The following is a 20,390-nucleotide window of genomic DNA, read 5'->3' as shown; positions in this document are numbered from 1 at the left end:
CCCAAAATCCAAAATTGCTGACAGTACAGAATGTGTGCCCATCTTTTCTTCCTGAATAATCGACTTCTTATCTATTGAAGTGTCTGGCAAAATGCAAGCTAAATATGAAGCCCTAAATTCAGGAAAGGAGGAACATAGGTCTTACAGATGTATTCTGGAGTTTGGCAGCTAGAGGAGATGATTTTGCAATCTTGTAGACAGCCGCACCACATTCTGGTGTAAATCTGAGAAAAATGGGCTCAATGAAGTAAGTTTAGTGGGATGTGGTGGTTTGGTGTGGGGTTTTTTTTGTTTGTTTGGTTGGTTTTTAGTCTCTTACAGAGATGGTATGAGGCCACACCTGAAATGTTCTTCCGGAATATTGACACAAGACACTGCAGTGTTGGAAAGAGCCCATACCATCCAAAGACTGCATAAAATATTTTGTCATAAGGTGCTAAGTTTACCAGAGAAGTGCCTTGAGTAGTGTGTGGTATTTTTTCTATGTGAAGTTAGTAATGTGTTCTCCTCAGAAAAGGCTTAATGAACATAAAAGGATAAAAGTGTAGCTGAACAAGTGTATTAAATTAGAAGCAAAGCAATTTAAAAGTAAGTATGGCTACCTAGCAAAACAGACTGCCAAGGGAAAAGAAAAGATTTTCTGTCTTCAGGGTAAGTTACGTGCCGTTCTATAAGACACTGTTTCATGTGAGATTTGTAGTTCATAACAGAATAATTGGGTGAAATACAATGTTCTATGGTAAGCAGGAAATAGTTTGAATGATCTAGTGGTAATATTTTTACCATGTAATTATGCGAACTTGATCGCTTACTAACTGTAGGGTAGTACTGTTAGTAGGGAGCATGTAATACTTCTCAAGGCTAAGTATGTGGAAGGTACTTCATGGCTGAGTGAAATAAAACTAAGTATATTCTTTTCTTTAAGGGGAGACTGTACCAGTTGATGAACAGTTTGACAAGGAGAAGGCCAACTTAGAAGCTTTTGCAGTGGACAAGGATATTACTGTTATTAATGATAAACCAGCTACTACAATTGGAGTAACTGGAAACTTCACTGATGCTGAGAGAAGAAAATGTGAGGAAGAAATTGCCAAACTATACAAACAACTGGATGACAAGGTATGCCATTCTTATTTAATGTAAAACCTCTTGGAAATATATCTTGAACTGCACTATGTAATATTTAATTTGCCAGCCTTCATTTGTTAGTACAGCTTGCTTAAATATTTGCTGGGAGTGCCTACTCTAATTCTGAAGCTCTGATAAAGAGAAATCAAAATTACCTTATCTGGTGTTAAGGGAGCATCCTTTTGTAGTTGCTCACCCTCCTTTGCTGAAACTACTAAAAAATGTGCTGAAAACTGAAGTATCAGTACATAGCAAACAAGATAAAAATGAAAGTTAGGAAGGAAAAGTTAATGAGAATCTTGAACGATATTTCTACTTTCTGGGTCTAGAACGTTCCTAGCTGATTGTTTGGAATAATACTGTACCAGAACAAGGAAAATAATGAAAAAGCAGGAAAGTGAGTAATTCAAAGACAGCGGGTTTTTTTTGCCGTGTTACACATATTTTACTTGAACATAATTTTAAATTTAAGCAGTAGTACTACATTTGGAGAGGAAAAAAATCTTTTAATTAAATCTTAGTTGTTTCTTGAAGTTAGAACAACTTGGAGAAGACTTGAAGAAGCACAGGTCTAAGAGTTTTGTCTTTGAAGCATGGTGTTTGCACATACGCACCAAGTTAAGAGCCTAATGGATCAGCCAGTGAAATCAAAAGGATTATTTTTTTTACTTTTATTGATTTAAGTTGTATAATAGTCTCCGAATATGGAAAAGTTAGATGCCTAACACATACTGTCTCTTAGATTATTTTTCCTGAGTGGTATTTGTCAGTATATTGAACACAGTCTTACTTCAACTGCAGGATGAAGAAATTAATCAGCAGAGCCAACTAGTAGAAAAACTGAAAACACAAATGTTGGATCAGGAAGAGGTGAGTTTTGCTCTTGCATCTTTATTCTATTTTTGTTTGGTTTTCCTTTAAAGAAATTTAAGATGTTCTGAATAGGTCACAGTTCATGACCAAGGAATAGAATGGTGGCCTACTACTGTACAATGGTTTTTTTTTTTCTATGCCTTATCTAAATGCTGTGCCTATTCATTCCCCCCAATTACACTGCACTAATGACTAAACTTAAACCAGTTTAATTGAACCTTAACTATCCATGAAGATCGTAGAATTGAAATATTTTATGCAAAGACATTGGCAGTTGGTTTTCCAATGCAAAGTTAGCAGTTTGTCAAAACTGAAGATACCTTGATTTACTGTAAGAAATCTGTTTTTAAGGTTTACTTTTGGTCGGTTGCTACACAGAGAGAGAAGGGTAAGGGGGAAATGTAATGGCCCATAATGAAAAAGGAAGTGCCTGTGTGTTACTTCAGACCATACTTGTTACATTCAAATGATTTGTATACACATGTTGCCAGTGATGTAACTTAATTAAATGGGGAAAATGCCTATTAATAATGAAATTGTTAATTTCATATAGCCAAGATATTAGAGAAAATAATTCTATATAGCATGAAAAAAATAATAATCTTTGTGTACCTGGCAAGAAGGAAATGGGTTGAGGACTTGGGAAGTTGGAGGTACTGTTTAATCTTACTTAATTAAATAAATCTGCCCCTTTAGCAACTGTTCACTTTGTCTAGTTAGTCTTCGGCAGCTAACAGTGTTAAGATGCTGGAAGTTTAGTCCCTAGCCTGTTGAAAATTTCAGACTCATGAATAGTGTTCAGTGGCTTTTTTGAGAACTTGCAATATTCCATGTGCATTTCCAGTTGCTGTCCTTATGTATCTTCATTTCTAATCACTTCTGTTTTGAATCATAGAATTGTTTAGGTTGGAAAAGACCTTAAGATCATCAAATCCAACTGTTAACTTAGCATTGCCAAGTCCACCACTAAACCATGTCCCTAAGCACCCCGTCTACCCATCTTTTAAATACCTCCAGGGATGGGAACTCAATGATGTCCCTGGGCAGCCCCTTCCAATGCTTCAATTGGAGTAACTGGAAACTTCACTGATGCTGAGAGAAGAAAATGTGAGGAAGAAATTGCCAAACTATACAAACAACTGGATGACAAGGTATGCCATTCTTATTTAATGTAAAACCTCTTGGAAATATATCTTGAACTGCACTATGTAATATTTAATTTGCCAGCCTTCATTTGTTAGTACAGCTTGCTTAAATATTTGCTGGGAGTGCCTACTCTAATTCTGAAGCTCTGATAAAGAGAAATCAAAATTACCTTATCTGGTGTTAAGGGAGCATCCTTTTGTAGTTGCTCACCCTCCTTTGCTGAAACTACTAAAAAATGTGCTGAAAACTGAAGTATCAGTACATAGCAAACAAGATAAAAATGAAAGTTAGGAAGGAAAAGTTAATGAGAATCCTGAACGATATTTCTACTTTCTGGGTCTAGAACGTTCCTAGCTGATTGTTTGGAATAATACTGTACCAGAACAAGGAAAATAATGAAAAAGCAGGAAAGTGAGTAATTCAAAGACAGCGGGTTTTTTTTGCCGTGTTACACATATTTTACTTGAACATAATTTTAAATTTAAGCAGTAGTACTACATTTGGAGAGGAAAAAAATCTTTTAATTAAATCTTAGTTGTTTCTTGAAGTTAGAACAACTTGGAGAAGACTTGCAGAAGCACAGGTCTAAGAGTTTTGTCTTTGAAGCATGGTGTTTGCACATACGCACCAAGTTAAGAGCCTAATGGATCAGCCAGTGAAATCAAAAGGATTATTTTTTTTACTTTTATTGATTTAAGTTGTATAATAGTCTCCGAATATGGAAAAGTTAGATGCCTAACACATACTGTCTCTTAGATTATTTTTCCTGAGTGGTATTTGTCAGTATATTGAACACAGTCTTACTTCAACTGCAGGATGAAGAAATTAATCAGCAGAGCCAACTAGTAGAAAAACTGAAAACACAAATGTTGGATCAGGAAGAGGTGAGTTTTGCTCTTGCATCTTTATTCTATTTTTGTTTGGTTTTCCTTTAAAGAAATTTAAGATGTTCTGAATAGGTCACAGTTCATGACCAAGGAATAGAATGGTGGCCTACTACTGTACAATGGTTTTTTTTTTTCTATGCCTTATCTAAATGCTGTGCCTATTCATTCCCCCCAATTACACTGCACTAATGACTAAACTTAAACCAGTTTAATTGAACCTTAACTATCCATGAAGATCGTAGAATTGAAATATTTTATGCAAAGACATTGGCAGTTGGTTTTCCAATGCAAAGTTAGCAGTTTGTCAAAACTGAAGATACCTTGATTTACTGTAAGAAATCTGTTTTTAAGGTTTACTTTTGGTCGGTTGCTACACAGAGAGAGAAGGGTAAGGGGGAAATGTAATGGCCCATAATGAAAAAGGAAGTGCCTGTGTGTTACTTCAGACCATACTTGTTACATTCAAATGATTTGTATACACATGTTGCCAGTGATGTAACTTAATTAAATGGGGAAAATGCCTATTAATAATGAAATTGTTAATTTCATATAGCCAAGATATTAGAGAAAATAATTCTATATAGCATGAAAAAAATAATAATCTTTGTGTACCTGGCAAGAAGGAAATGGGTTGAGGACTTGGGAAGTTGGAGGTACTGTTTAATCTTACTTAATTAAATAAATCTGCCCCTTTAGCAACTGTTCACTTTGTCTAGTTAGTCTTCGGCAGCTAACAGTGTTAAGATGCTGGAAGTTTAGTCCCTAGCCTGTTGAAAATTTCAGACTCATGAATAGTGTTCAGTGGCTTTTTTGAGAACTTGCAATATTCCATGTGCATTTCCAGTTGCTGTCCTTATGTATCTTCATTTCTAATCACTTCTGTTTTGAATCATAGAATTGTTTAGGTTGGAAAAGACCTTAAGATCATCAAATCCAACTGTTAACTTAGCATTGCCAAGTCCACCACTAAACCATGTCCCTAAGCACCCCGTCTACCCATCTTTTAAATACCTCCAGGGATGGGAACTCAATGATGTCCCTGGGCAGCCCCTTCCAATGCTTGACAACCCTTTCGGTGAAGAAATTTTTCCTAATATCCATTCTAAACCTCCCCTGGCACAACCTGAGGCCATTTCCCCTTGTCCTACTGCTTCTTTCTTGGGAGAAGAGGCTGACACCCACCTTGCTACAACCTCTTGTCAGAGTGATAAGATCTCCCCTCAGCCTACTTTTCTCCAGACTAAGCAACCCCAGCTCCCCCAGCTGCTCCCCATCAGCCTTGTGCTCCAGACCCCTCACCAGCTTCGTTGCCCTTCCCTAGACATGCTCCAGTGCCTCAATGTCCTTCTTGTAGTGAGTGGCCCAAAACTGAACACAGTATTCGAAGTGTAGCCTCACCAGTGCCGAGTACAGGGGAAGGATCAATTGCGTACTCCTGCTGGCCACACAGTTTCTGATACAGCTAACTATTTCCCCTTGTATTATAGGGGCTTTATTCTGCTCCCTGTCCCTGTCTTCCAGCTTAGGGGGGCTGGGTACCCAGGGAACAACTGGTCTGACTATTAAAGAGTGAGACAAAGGTGGCATTAAGTACCTCAGCTTTTTCTTCCTCCTTTGTCGCTGTTTCCCCCTGTATCCAATAAAGGATGGAGATTATCCTTAGCACTCCTTTTTGTTGCTAGTGTGTTTATAGATACATTGTATTTATATGTATTTATAGAAAATGTGTTTATAGAAAATACTGTATTTATATACGTGGCTTTTACAACATTTTCTATAAACACGTATACAAATACAGTAAAGAACTATGGTTATAGATGATAAATAAAATTGTTCATTATACTCTCACTGTACATGTCGTCAGCATCCTTATTGCACGATGCTGGATGCTAAAAATGTAGGTATAAGCTTATAAATAATTGTTATAAGCTTAGATATAATTGTAATAGCTAAAAGCTTTAATAAGATTCAACTTACACATGGAATTTTCTTGATGATTATTTGTTGTTGTAATTTTAAATCTCTATCAACGCTGCAGCTTCTAGCATCAACCAGACGGGACCAAGACAACCTGCAAGCAGAGTTGAATCGCCTTCAGGCTGAAAACGATGCCTCTAAAGAGGAAGTGAAAGAGGTGCTACAAGCCCTTGAAGAATTAGCTGTCAATTATGATCAGAAGTCTCAGGAAGTAGAAGATAAGGCAAAGGAATACGAACTACTTAGTGATGAACTCAATCAAAAATCGGTATGAAATTGGGATGAGAAATTACTGACAGTCTTCAATGTAACTTTTCTTGCCTTACCTGTATTTCTTGCTTGAAGTCATTTAAAGGTTTTTCACAAGGGAAAATTGGAGGTTAAATCTAAAACTTCTAGCTTTAGCAAAGGATGATTTTCTGAAACCAGTAAGCTTCAGAAAAATGCACAGTTGAATATTGACCTTGATAGCTCTGCATAGTTTCTGAATTGACCGACAGTTTTGGTAGCCAATTATTTGACAGACTTCTGAAATTTTACTATATGGTGTATTCACATGGGTTGATACCAGTCTGGTTTTAGACATAAAAATGGGACATTTCAGTAGGCAACCACAGGTTGCTGTATTTAAATAAATAATAGGAAACTAGTTCTAAAAACAAGTGTGTTTTGTTTCTTAAAGTGTAACATCTTTTTCTGTAGGTCACTCTAGCCAGTATAGATGCGGAGCTTCAGAAACTTAAAGAAATGACCAACCATCAGAAGAAACGAGCGACAGAGATGATGGCCTCCTTACTAAAAGATCTTGCAGAGATAGGAATTGCAGTTGGAAATAATGATGTCAAGGTAAGAATTAGTATAATTTTTAATGCCATGTATTATGCACATACATTCTGGATAGATGGGGTCAATGTTCTTAGTACAGTAAAAATAACCACCATGGGAAGCCTCATGTATATTAATAATTGGGGCATAATCTTATCCCTTGCTTATGCTGTGACTTATCAGGTCCCAAACAGAACTTGATTATGCAAAGGCAAGGAAGAGCAGGTATGACTTTTTTTTCTGAAGTAGGGTTTTCATGCATACTGTTAAACTGCCATATGAAACGGTCGTAATCCACAGCATCATCTTGGAAATCTAATGCTGACCTACAGTGGCAATCGAGATGTTACTTGAACTGAAATAAAAAGATGAAGCTAGATATCACTGTAGGACAAGAATGTAAGCAGTGTTAGAAATCTATAGTGAACTATATTTCCCTCTTCAAGCAACTCAGTACCTTAGTGCAGACTTCTAAATAATCAGTCAGAAAACTTAGAAGTTGTATTTTTGTGTGTAAGTGCTCTGATTATCAGTCAAGGTGGGGATTGTATGCTGGGTGCTAAGTTGCTCCAGCTCATCTTTAATTCTGTTTTGTTATCTGAGGTCTCTAAATGTGTCATTCCACACTTTTCAGCAGCCTGAGGGAACTGGCATGATAGATGAAGAATTCACAGTTGCGAGACTGTACATTAGTAAAATGAAATCGGAAGTAAAAACAATGGTGAAACGGTGCAAGCAGTTAGAAGGCACACAAGCAGAAAGCAATAAGAAAATGGAAGAAAATGAAAAGGAGTTGGCTGCCTGCCAGCTCCGTATCTCACAGGTAAATGTTTCTTTACGCTGTGCTTCTTAAAAGTTCTTTTGACTTCATTAACCTGCTGGGGAAAAGAAAAAGTTGCAGTTTCTTCTTGACACCTAACAAGGTACACTGTGATCAAACAGCCACAAGACTCAGCTGTATCCTCAATAGTCTTTTCAGTTTGGATGCTTCTGAGTATTTGTGTGACAGGATGTCAGAATTTCTGCAATATGTCTGTAGCCTGATAATGCTTTTGTAGCATTTGTATTAAATACTAGGGTCCATGTGTTCTCCATCACAGGATCCTTCACAAATACAAGTCTTACAGAAGCAGTGGCTAGTGAGCACTCTGCCTAGTAATCCAGCAAGTTGGAAGTGGAAGAGGTAGCAATAGCATAGTAAGATTACAGTAGGCTTGCACAGCAGGTTAAAATTACTTCTAATGTGAGAAAGGCCATTTTAATGTGATTGTTAGAAAAGATGTATAATGTGACTTCTAAAACTCTGAAAATTGTGATCTGTGTGCAATTTAATTTTTCTGTATTTTGTTTTACATACAGATGGTCATCTTTTTTTTTTTTTTTTTTTTTTTTTTAAAATCAGGAGGTGCAGATTTCAGTGCAGTCTTCTAAATACAGTGGGACTCTCTTGCCTCTGATAGTATTTAACATTCAGAACATCTCTTCTCCTAGCCAAAAATTTATTCATTCCAATCCAGAACAAAGACATTGTCTTACAGGCTACATTACAGATCTACTTCAGTAGTCACATTCTTCTTTGACTTTAGTTGGCACCATTTTTGTTTTGAGATCAGGTTACTTGTTTAAAAATATGTACAAACTGTTTATGCAGATGTAATTTTGTAATACCAAGTTCCAAAGTAAATGAATCTTTCCATTCTATAAGCATGAAGCCAAGATCAAGTCATTGACTGAATATCTTCAGAATGTGGAGCAGAAAAAAAGGCAACTGGAAGAGTCTGTGGATTCCCTTAATGAAGAATTAGTTCAACTCCGAGCACAGGGTAGGAATTGCCTCCCTACACCCCACCCATCACCACCACCATTTTAAGCATATAGTGATAAAAAGGAAATTGTTCTGTTCTAGTTAGATTGAAGGGCAGAACTATAGAATGGCTTTTTGCTGCTGAACATGTAGAATTAGTCAACAGGAAAGCATGTTTGCTGTTTGAAAGAACTGCTATGGAAAGGATTAAATTAAATATGTTACTAATTTAATTGATCTTTGTGGTGAGGGGGGACTTCTACCAAATTTTAAAGCATTGGGGAGGGTAGGGGGAATTAACACCATCTTCCCTGTGATTGCCTAGTTACTTGGCTGAAATGTGTTTTCTTTTCTCTCTACCCTTACTAGAAAAAGTCCATGAGATGGAGAAAGAGCACTTAAATAAGGTTCAAACTGCAAATGAAGTCAAGGTAAGTTTATTTCGGCTTTTTGGTTTGTTTTTTTTTTTTTGTTTTGTTTTTGAACAAAGTGAAGCATGGCAACTTCTATAAGCTTATAATACATACTGTTTTTTCTAATAGCAAGCTGTGGAACAGCAAATTCAGAGTCATCGTGAGACACATCAGAAACAGATCAGTAGCCTAAGAGATGAAGTTGATGCAAAGGAGAAACTAATCACTGAACTTCAAGAGTAAGTAATTGTCATTATATTGTTAGTGCCAAATGTCTTTGGACTGTGTGTGTACAGAAGTACAGTATAGTGGGAACGAAGTGGCAAGTGCTTCCTCAAGCAGCGTCTTTCTAACTTGCACTGCGTTACTGAATGTCATGTCTGACAGCTTCAGTTGATGTAATATTTACTTTCTGTGTTCAGCCAAAACCAGAAGATGATGCTTGAACAGGAACGTCTTAGAGTTGAGCATGAGAAGTTGAAAGCGACTGATCAGGAAAAAAGTAGAAAACTGCATGAACTTACGTAAGTGATAGTCGTGCATAAGACAAATGTGCATGGGAACACTTATATCTGAAAAACTAGTGACCTAACATGAGGAAGTGGCTCTCACTGTATCATATGCTTATTAAAGAGAGAGGCTCCAAAGCTGCCTTTAACTTAACTTTTTAAAAACCTTTGCACTGCCTTAATATTTAAAATTGGAAGTAAAATGATAAAAGATACGAAGACCACAATTTTTTCTTTGTTAATATGCTGTTGGAGTAACTAACTTCAATTTGCACCTAAGTATTGCATGCTCTAAGACTGGAAGAGGCCTGTAACAGTTCCCTTACTCCTTTTTTTGGTTCTTTTGTGTGATATAACTCGTTAAGTGGTTCTAACTGCCTCATTCTTGAGATTAAACAGCTGCATACTTCATTGAGTAACTAAACACAGTGTATTAGTGAATTAAAGACTGAAAAGTTAACGAAAAAATTAGAATTGAATTCTGCTTGCAGGTAAATATGCATGGGTCAAGCTGAAAAACAGTTCTCAACTTTTAGAAATCTGACCATAATCTCCTGGAAATGTTTCTAGGGCATCAGTAGCAACCCCTTTCTGGCATATATGAATTTACCTTTACAGAAGTTAAAATTACATTATACTTTTTCAAAAGTGCATGCTTTTTGGCCATGTTTAAAAACACACAGTGGCTTTCAGGTTTTTATCACAGAATTGGAAATAATTAGAGGGACCTGGTAGGTCTGTACTGATAACCAGTAAGCAACACTTTTCTTTTTAATTTCTCTTTTTTTCTTTTGGCCTTACTGTGAAATACAATGTTGGTTTAACTGACTAAAATTTTAATAGTACTCTGGTCTTGTGAATCCATTTTATTCTGATTTATTTATAGGCCACAATGATTACAAAAGTTATATTAGTTACAATAGGCTTTCTTGTCTTGCAAGATTTGATATTCGTACCACTTTATTACTTCTTATTTGAGTTAGCAGGCTAAACTATATATAGCATTGATCCCTTCAGGCACTTGCTCTATTAGAAGCTTTCCTCTTCAAAAGACTTGTAAAGAAACTTTAAAAATTAGTTTGGTGTTCTGTGTTCTCCCCCAGCCTTTTTGAATCCGGTTATTTTTCATTGTATGTGATTATTCACCTTTTTTTTTTTTTTTTTTTTTTTTTTTTTTTTTTTTTTTTTTTTTTTTTTTTTTTTTTTTTTTTTTTTTTTACTTAGAGTTGTATAAGATGCCTGGAACTACTTTTCCAGTGAGGTCTGGCAAATGGATAGGATGCTGAGATATTCTTTAGAATATTTTATTACCTAAATGTTTAATCGTTTAGCTGTGAACTAGTAGTGGAATTGGCTGAGTGACAAGAAATTTCAAGAGGAAAAGAAACTTTTTGGCTACTTAATAGGAACACTTCATTTTCATGCAGTCTCTAGCCTTCCTATTCCAACCTCGAGTCTTAAAAAGAAAAGACTAAATTCCTTTCCTGTATCCCGTCATCTTAGAAATTGCACTGCCTTACAGTTCTGAGAGATAACATCAGCATTGCAGTAAATGCTTTCACGTTAAATAGGAAGACAGAAGCTTTGTGAAGTGATAATCATTAGGTTATATTCCTGTAAACTGATATTGTTGTTTATGATACTAGCTTTTGCAAATGTGTTGGGGGTGAGGTGGTAGAACAAAGAAAAAATTCTTAATCTGTCACGTGATAATTGTCATCTCAGCTGGTCAGAGCTAAGAACATTTGTAGGATAAGATCTCCCCAAGTATTCATCCTCAACCCGACTCGGAGCCTTTCTTTAGGGACATGGTTTAGTGGTGAACTTGGCAGTGCTAAGTTAACAGTTGCACTTGATGATCTTAAAGGTCTTTTCCAACCCAAACAATTCTATGATGCTATTCTAGAAACTTATTTATGCATCTGAATGTACTTGTTTGTATTCCTTCAATGTTAAAAGTACTTCCCTTCTTTCCTCCTGCAACTCCCCCACTCCCACCCCATACCAGTTTCTGAGTGTGGTGTCATTTGTTGGTTACATCCTTAATTGAGGACTTGAACTGAGAAATATTTTGCATGTGTACCATCTAGTGTTTATCACTCTAATCTCCTAAAACATTAAAATTTCCAGTTTTGCTCGGATATTTCAGGATGAGTTTATTCTCTTTCAGGGTTATGCAGGACAGACGGGAACAAGCAAGGCAAGATTTAAAGGGTTTGGAAGAGACTGTGGTAAGAGTCAGAATATATTCCAAAGCAAATGTCAGTGTTTGCTTCCTGCCCCCTCCTCCCCTTCAGAATTACTTTTTTTTTTTTTTTAAATTAGGTTTTAATTCCCTGTCTTTAACTGTAGGCAAAAGAACTTCAGACTCTTCACAATCTTCGGAAGCTGTTTGTGCAAGATCTGGCTACTAGAGTGAAAAAGGTAATGTGATGCTGTAGTGAAACTTGGTCTTTCTGAGACTGCTGCATAAATTTCGGTTTGAAACTAAATTCAGAATTGATCTTTATGTGGTGTAATTTTTCTGGGTTGATCTTAATATGCAAGTTCAGATTTATACTTGGCCTCCTCTCTCCCTCCCCATGCCTTTGTTACTGCAGAGTGCTGAGATTGACTCAGATGATACAGGAGGCAGTGCTGCACAAAAACAGAAGATTTCCTTCCTTGAGAATAATCTCGAGCAGCTTACAAAGGTTCACAAGCAGGTACAATGAGTTTCAAGTTTTTTCGAGTTTTAATTAAAAACAAGCTACTTAAGGTGCATTATTATAGAAGAGACTGAATGCATATTGGTCATAAAGTAATTGTTTCGTAATTAAATACTTCTACATTTCGAGTGTGTCTCTTGATATAGACCAATAGACTGAAGTTTTCCTATAAAGTAAATTAATAGCTGCACTTGAACTGAAGAACATCTGCGTTAGTGCTTATGTATCAGTCTGGGAGATGTTTGCATGTCTGTCTCTGACTGAAAAAGAATGTAGACTTTGTGCCTATGTTGGGTAGCATATTCTTCCACAGTAACTGGTTTTCAAATGACAGTCTTACTGATGAACTATTACATTTACTGAGTGCTTAAGCAAAGATAATACAGTAGCCTTACTGCTGTGCCTTTTTAGGGGTGGGAGGGTGTTTGGTTGGCTTTCCCCAGGAAGCTCTCTTTCTCTACCAAGAAAATAATCGATTCTGATTTTGTAGCTGGTACGCGATAATGCAGATCTTCGCTGTGAACTTCCTAAACTGGAGAAGCGACTTAGAGCTACAGCTGAAAGAGTTAAAGCTTTAGAGTCTGCGCTGAAGGAAGCCAAAGAGAATGCTTCTCGTGATCGCAAACGGTATCAGCAAGAAGTAGATCGTATAAAGGAAGCTGTAAGATCCAAGAATATGGCCAGAAGAGGACATTCTGCGCAAATTGGTTAGTAAAGAATCCCTTGCCCTGTAGAGCTTCATCTGTCTTCTGATTATTTTGATCTTTGTGCATGCATGCATCTTTCAAACCTAGTTGGAACTGCATACGTGAACGTGGTGTATTTTCTACCATGAGTTATATTTGCTTAATAGACTGTAAGTGTGTGTGGGTAGTGGTGCGTGGTTGGTTGGTTGGTTGAGGGTTTGTTTATTTTAAATGGGTCTCTTCCTGGTAGCTGGATGTTTGTACATACTGGGAAAGGCTTTCCTAGAACAAACAGTACACTGAATGTGAGTATTAGGTCTTTAACATGTTCTAAGACTAAGTAAGTATTCCAAAGTAAGGAGAGAGATTAAGCCATCGCCTTAACAACAAAATTGTCTTGCTGTCTCTTGATCTTGTGGGAGAGGGGCAGACAGAAACTCACGACTAACATCCTAAAATCCCCAATTGCCTCTTTGGTTCTGTGTTCCAAAACATACAGTACTGCATAGCCCTGCCTAGGGAAAAAGAATGGAAAAACTGGAAATCTGTACTAGCTAGTAATGTTTCTTACTGTATGGTGGGAAGGCAGTCATATTCCCTTGGTCCTCTACCTGCCATTGTGCTGTAAAGTGCTGAGGGCCAAGAGGGTGTGTGACCTGCGGAGGACTTAACTGTGCCTATTACAATTTCTATTCGTGTAGAAGTAACAGGTTTTGTTCCTGTGTTCCAGCCTTTTTGTTGTCCTGTGTCAGGACTTCGGTAATCAATACACGTCTCTTAAATCCTAATGCAACTGAAATGAGCATTGCAGCTAACCTTCACTCATATTCTGTAGGTCTGCAAAGAGCCGCAAAGAATAAAGTTACAATTTTTTTTCTTGGTCACTTCAAGTGGCAGCTTGAAGGCAGGTGCTTTCCTGGCTCATCTTTCTCTCAAGTGAGAGACAGATTCAAACAGAATTCTCTAGTGAGCTTACTACAAGTATAAAACCTTAAATGTACTTAAATGTCTAGTTGAACTAGGCATGTCTTACTGGAGATCATCTTCCTATAAGGTAGAAATTGAGAAGTGTTTCTCTGATGCTGTTGCTACCTAAAGGTAGTTTATATCCACTCTCACCTGCTGAAACTTTAAATGCTTCTGTTTAATATTACAGAACTTTGTAAACTCATACTGTTGCGCATGTCCTGTTAAGAGCTAGTGCAAAACTGATTGAAAATACAGTTTGTTTACCAAAGTGTATGCAGCTTGTGAATTACCTGTCAAAACTACTGTTTTTTGAATTCAGTAATACAGCCAGCTTTACTTTTCTATGGTGATAAGAAGTTGATGAAGCTTACCTGTGGAGTAATCGGCATGCAGAACCACTTGCAGAGCAGAGTAACTAGTGGCTTATCAATCAAGCAAATGTGGGAAGTACAGCAGGGTATAATGATTCCTTACAGGAACATAACCCTCATGAAACTTTGGCTAGCTATGTGTCTTATTTGGGTTCTTATTACCAAGAAATAGGTCTCTTACAGGGAAATACATTAGGTGGAGCAGATAGTACATGTGATAATAATTTGGTAGTCATTATCAAAAGCTTTGCTAGCATTAATTCTTAATAGGGACAATGAAAGCAAAACCTTGTCTATTTTTCAGGGGCTGTTATAGTCTCAACTATATCTGTTAGGTTCTCAGAATACCATCTCCTAAACTTACTTTCTTATTCAAAGTGCATTCAATTTTGATTATTACATTTGGGATACTGTAAAATAAAGCATTGGTAAACATGAATAATCAAAGGTAAAATTGTGATGTATATATTTGTAAGTCATGTTTCTTTTCATGCAGCTAAGCCTATTCGTCCTGGCCAGCATCCAGCAGCTTCTCCAACTCATCCAAGTGCAATTCGTGGTGGAGGTGCGTTCACTCAAAACAGCCAGCCAGTTGCACTGCGTGGAGGAGGAGGACGGCAAGACAAAGTGTAAGTTTGTATTGTAGGATTTTTAAACCTGTGATTAAACTACTTCATATTTTGTGGCATAAAATAACTCAAATCAGGTTAACTTCTTTTTTTTATGGTATTTTGTAGTTAGAGGAACAGTATACATGTACATCTGGCCAATGCTGCCACTTCTTTTGTTAGAAAACTGTTGTAAAACGGTAGTTCTGGAGTTGTTCTGCTGGAGTAGAACAAAATATGAAAACAGTCAATTGGAGATAGTTACCAGTCACAGCCAGTAGCTACTGTTTGGGAAAGGAGTGGACAGTTTAAATTCTTTTGGCTTGATAGTATCTTTTAAAATATGGTTTTCTTTGGAAAACATTCAGTGATGAAATAAAAAATTACCCTTTTCTTACATGTTGTTTATTTGCTGATCTTACTATAATTGCACACTGCTTCGTGTGTAAGTTATTTGGAAGTATTTAACAGAAAAATTCATGTCTTATTCCAGTAAATTTAAGATGTTAGCCTAGTTAAAATACAGTTACAGTAATTGAAATTAATATGCTTAAATTGCTCACAGAATCATGTCTCTTGTTAATTAACATCTGCATTATAGTTGGTCTGTTGGTCCTCTACCAGTAACGTTTTGCTGCATTCTCTGTCATCATCCTCACTTTTGAGCATTCATATAAATGTCTTCTAGGCATTCCCTTAGTTAAGGTTATCTGCATATTCAGTCTGAAAATACTCCTAAAATGATTGTGTGGTTCTTGAATCCTGGGCGCTGCTTTTTTGAAGGGCTCCAAAGCAGCTTACATCAACCTTGTTTCCATTTGTTTCTTTTTATTAGATGACTGACTTTTAAAAGCTTTCCCTCCGATTTAGAGATATTCAAACTGTAGTGCTGGTTAGGGTACCTGGTTATGTTCAGTAGTGTCTCTTACAAAGAAGAGGTTGAAGTGATATGTACTTTAACCTTGAATAACATTTACCTTGAATGACCACAGAGCTGGCAATTCATGGATTCTTGATGATGCTCATGTGGTGAAATTAATCTTCAGATAGCTATTTGGACTACAAAGGCAATCTGTTTCAGCTGTAGAGACATTTCAAGTATGATTGACCCAATTGATTTTAGATGCCTGCTTCAGCATGAGTTTGCACATGCTCTGATGTTGCCTAGAATTCAAACTGAAGAGAGCCTATTTAGTCTCATACTTCTTTAAGAATACTTCTAATAGTTGATATAATCAGCAATAAACTAAATTTTGAGCTTGCACCTTGCTTTGGAGAAGAGCTTTCACTGTTGGTCCTGGGGAATTTAAATATGGGACTTAGCACTTTGACTTTTGGAGTATTTGTAGATAAATCATGAAGGAGTGGAAAATTGTTAAGTATTGGCTAGAACCCCCTTTTAACAAAAAAACCAAACTCCCACGTAGTGTGCTTACAGAATCCCTTAAGCAGTTGTAAAACTTTTCATGCAATGCTTCTAATGTCAATGTGTTACCTATTGCCATAGAACCAAAGAGAGTTTAGCACTTAAAGACACGAGAGTGCTTATAATTTACTCCAACTTTCGTATCTTGTTTTTTGGAAGAATCTGTCCCTTTGGGAAGTAAATGAACAAAACTTTCTTGAACATTATTTTACTATTAAGTATGAATTTGTTCTGAGCTTGTGAATACTCATGTAGCCAGTATCACTTTTTTCTGTAATAATGTCTGTTATACTTTTTTTGGAGGATTAATACAGATACTCAGCATCTGAACTTACGGTTAGAGAAGAACTTTTGGTACAGTAGGATCTGTTTTACGTTTGGAAACCACCATTTAAGAAATCATTCTGGAAGCATTAAAGAAATACAGAGATGGGCAATTGTTATTTCCCTATGCAAATGAAACTTTTTTAGGATGATTAATGCCAAATGATCTCTTCATTCCCATTTCATCTTCCCAAAATAGCAAAGTCAAAACTTTGCAGCAGCTGGTAGGTGGTACCCAGACAGTTCTCACTGGCCTGGAAAAGTAGCAACAGTCATGGGAAATGGAGCTGGGTTATAAATGGTTTGTGTTTGTAATGCTTACTCTGTTAAGGCAGTCAAGGCCGGATACCCAGTCAGTTTATTGTGCTGTAAATTTGTTGGTAACAGCCAGCACTGCTTAAATGCTTTGCATTGCGTAATTTGTTATTCTAAAGCAGATGTTTTATTAGTACTTATCTGAGCGGGCTAAGAATTGGGCACTTAAAGGCTATGTAAATAGAGAATACGGTCAACCGTAAATCTCAATAACTTGGGTTTTTTTGGCTTATGAGGTACAAGCACTTAACTGTTGTTTTTCTCATTTACAGTTGCTGAAAAGTAAATGCAGCATGAGGAGGATTGGATATCGTGTAGAGGGAGTCATTCCATGACAATAATCTCTCCCTTTGGGGACTGTAGGATTATTTTTTGAAAATGTATAAATTATACCTGGCCTGTACAGCTCTTCCCCCTTCTTCAAATTCTGCTAACTGATTCCCAAAAAAAAAACAAAACTAGAGTGCAATTTTGGCGTCTCAGAAAAATGACATGTTACTTAAAGTGTAGCTCTGCTCATTACACGGTTTGTCTTTCATGTCTTAAATTTAGTCTGCACTGTGCCAAGCTGAATGTACGTTGAGAAAATCTTAGTTCAAATTTTCTAGCTTAATTTGTGTACATCTTATTGTCTTAGGGAATGTGCAACAATGTTTAAGTATTACTTCCATTTTTATCACTTCACGTAACACTACGTGTCCCACTGAATTAGAACGGCACTCTACGTTACAATTTTCTCCTGGAATGCTGCATAGAGCATTGGAACTACATTTATTTGTACAGTGTAAGAATACTGAAATGTGCTTACGACAACTCCCGTAAGGCACTGCGATCGCTGCACCACAGATCTAAAGAGTTCAGTATGGACAAGGCTGTTTTAACTGTTACCTGCCTGTTTATTGGGTAATTTAGAATTAAATATTGTACAGTAAGAAGAGAAAACCTAAGTTTACAAAAAAGACTTTGGTAATGGATTATCCCATCTGTCCAGTTCTTGATTCTACACACAATACAGTCTGGTGGAGTGAAAACATTCTGCTTCATTCTGATGAGCCTGTCTGTCCATTTGTCTGTATCTGTGATGGTTCACTTCGGCTATTTTATAATAGTGAAATGAGTGCAATCTCAAATTTAACTTGATATTCCACTATATACACGATACTGGAATTTTTGGCCAAAATTTTAATTTTCAATTAAAAAATTTCAGCAGCTGGCCAATGAATTCAGATACATTAATAAAGGATACAACTTTTTAAAAGTGATGTATCTGGAAATCCCAGAGATGTGTTTAAAAAAAAATAATAAAGTGCTACCCTGAATTGTATTTGTAATCCATTTGTAAGTAGGTATATGAAATGTCCAAAGTAGTAGTTCTTGAACATTTTTCTTCTCTTTGCAATAAAGTCCTGTAAAGTGGCTAACAAAATGAAATGAGGTTTTTTTGTTTCTGAGCTCCCGTACTCCCACTGAGCTGAATCTGGGTTTTAAAATCTTACAGTATAATTCACGTAACTTATTTATAGGGTTTAGCCACTATAATTTCTAGAACAGCCTTCTTCTCGATAGAAGTTAGTTACCAGATCTTTGAGAAAGAAGGAATTTAATATTACTGAAAGAATTCAGCTGGCTTTCCAGACCCAGTTGGTACCACTCTGTGTGCTGGCTTGAGTTTTTCGCTGGGTGTTCATCAGTTATTGTGGAAACAGCAGAGACTCTATGACTGTTCAGACAGCAAATCACTTTCAACTTTTATACTATAAATAGACAAAATATTTATATTAGGATGGAGTGTAGTCAGATTTTAGACCTTGAAACCACTTTTTTCTATATCTGCAGTAGTCTGAATTTTTAATAGTTTGATTTTTAAAGGTTGAGTGTATCAGTCAGAAATCTCACTATTTTGGAGTTTTCAGCTTTTAAGACTGTATTGCTCATTAAGGCTGTCAAGCGCTCCCAACTTGCAGTTGTTTTAGAGCATGATTAAAGATGGCACGCTGAGGAAAGAAAAACAAAGGAACAGCAAACTATTTTGAATGAAATTTCTCATAATGGAAGCAGCACTGTCTGTTACCTTTCTTAGTGTTAACTACAGGTTTTCAGACCTTCATTTGTTAATACGCAATCAGAAAAACAAAAAACCCCCCTTTCTCTAAAGTACATTCAAATGAAGCAGGATTTTTTTTTCCTGATGCCTGTGAATGGGGGTTTCATTCCTGTAGGTAATTATCATGGGGTTTGGTGCTGAAAATTGCTGTGTTTAAAAATAAATACATTAAATGGTAACTAGCCTGTAGCTCAGTGTACATCACCTTTTTATATTTAAACTTTTTTTTTATTTTAAACCTTTTATGAAGTTTACCAAGAACTGCCTCTTAAAATGTAAAAAAGAAAAAAAAAAACAAACAACCCCACCACCTTTTTTTGTTCTCTGGTCTGGTTGTCATAGGTCAGCCAGACAGGACAATTATTACTGTTTTTGTAAATTAAAATATTCAGTCTATACGGGGAATGTTCAACACTGCTGTTTCAACTTGCAGTCTTTGAATGGTTCTTATTTTTATGTTCCTCTAGATCATATTTTTTTAAAAGATGGTTTAGGATAGGAACTTGGTGAAATAATATTTATTTCTGGTGAACAACTAAATTATTTACATAACTTAAATGCTGACTCACTACTGTGTGTAACTCTAAATTTGACATGAGAGGACAAGTCTACCTGTGGAATATGGTTTAACTTCAGTACACTTAAGATGCATTAAAACAATTGGTCTGGGGAAGACGCCATATAGTTTTAACTTACCTGCATGCTGTAAATGTATTTGTGTTTAAATAAAGAGAAGAAAAATCTTTGAACTTTGTGCTTTTATTCAGTCTCTACACCTGTTTTAAATTGTCTCCCTATAATATTTTTCACTTGATAGGTTTCATGAGCAGTTATCTCTGTCGTGATCATGTGACGTCTCTGACCTCTTATTCCAGTGCTTGTTAATGCACGTAAGCTTTCTCACACACAAATATGAATATTTCTTAGTCTTCAAAAGACTGCTTATGATAGGAAAAACACCCAAACAAAAAACCCCCAAACCAAACAAAAGAACAAAAACCCTACAGTTGATGCCTGTGGAGATGTTCAGAAATTGATTGCAGCCCCAGTATATCGGAATTGGAACCCCTTCGATCTGGGATTACTTTGGCCTCTCCCAAAGGCATACACCCTATGTAGTTCATAAATATGCTGGTTTAATACCTGTTTTTAATGTCTTCTCTTGGTTGTGTAGGTTTTGTTTGTTTTGGTTTGGTTTTTTAAACATCAACTTCCACCCTATCTCTCTTGGATACAATAAGTGACACACTTGAAAGGATTCTCCCTTGGCACAGGGCGTAGGTGTGGGCGTTCTTTCTCTCCAAGGACAGATTTCCT

At 36.5% G+C, this 20,390-nt stretch overlaps 1 protein-coding gene across 2 annotated transcripts in view; it reads left to right on the top strand.

Moving 5' to 3' along the window:
* The window catches only part of KIF5B (kinesin family member 5B), a 29,635-nt gene extending 9,832 nt beyond the window's left edge, over positions 1–19,803 (top strand). The window contains exons 11-26 of one of the 2 annotated variants that reach the window (XM_035902417.1): positions 926–1,073; positions 3,107–3,152; positions 3,963–4,031; positions 6,073–6,279; positions 6,714–6,857; positions 7,474–7,659; positions 8,542–8,659; positions 9,010–9,071; positions 9,183–9,292; positions 9,476–9,577; positions 11,733–11,793; positions 11,915–11,986; positions 12,163–12,267; positions 12,761–12,977; positions 14,793–14,925; positions 17,242–19,803. In XM_035902417.1, coding sequence (XP_035758310.1) covers positions 926–1,073; positions 3,107–3,152; positions 3,963–4,031; positions 6,073–6,279; positions 6,714–6,857; positions 7,474–7,659; positions 8,542–8,659; positions 9,010–9,071; positions 9,183–9,292; positions 9,476–9,577; positions 11,733–11,793; positions 11,915–11,986; positions 12,163–12,267; positions 12,761–12,977; positions 14,793–14,925; positions 17,242–17,248 — 1,787 coding nt within the window. In that variant the 3' untranslated portion in view covers positions 17,249–19,803. Of the gene's footprint in view, positions 1–925; positions 1,074–3,106; positions 3,153–3,962; positions 4,032–6,072; positions 6,280–6,713; positions 6,858–7,470; positions 7,660–8,541; positions 8,660–9,009; positions 9,072–9,182; positions 9,293–9,475; positions 9,578–11,732; positions 11,794–11,914; positions 11,987–12,162; positions 12,268–12,760; positions 12,978–14,792; positions 14,926–17,241 lie in introns of both variants that reach the window. The other variant, XM_035902416.1, reaches the window with a different exon arrangement.
* The last annotated feature ends 587 nt before the right edge of the window (positions 19,804–20,390 follow it).

The sequence above is a fragment of the Egretta garzetta genome, unplaced genomic scaffold (genome assembly GCF_000687185.1).
Source record: "Egretta garzetta isolate BGI_Z169 unplaced genomic scaffold, ASM68718v1 scaffold369, whole genome shotgun sequence".
Taxonomy (NCBI): Eukaryota; Metazoa; Chordata; class Aves; order Pelecaniformes; family Ardeidae; genus Egretta; species Egretta garzetta.
The sequence above is the reverse complement of the archived record's forward strand: the minus strand, read 5'-3'. Positions and strand labels throughout refer to the sequence as shown.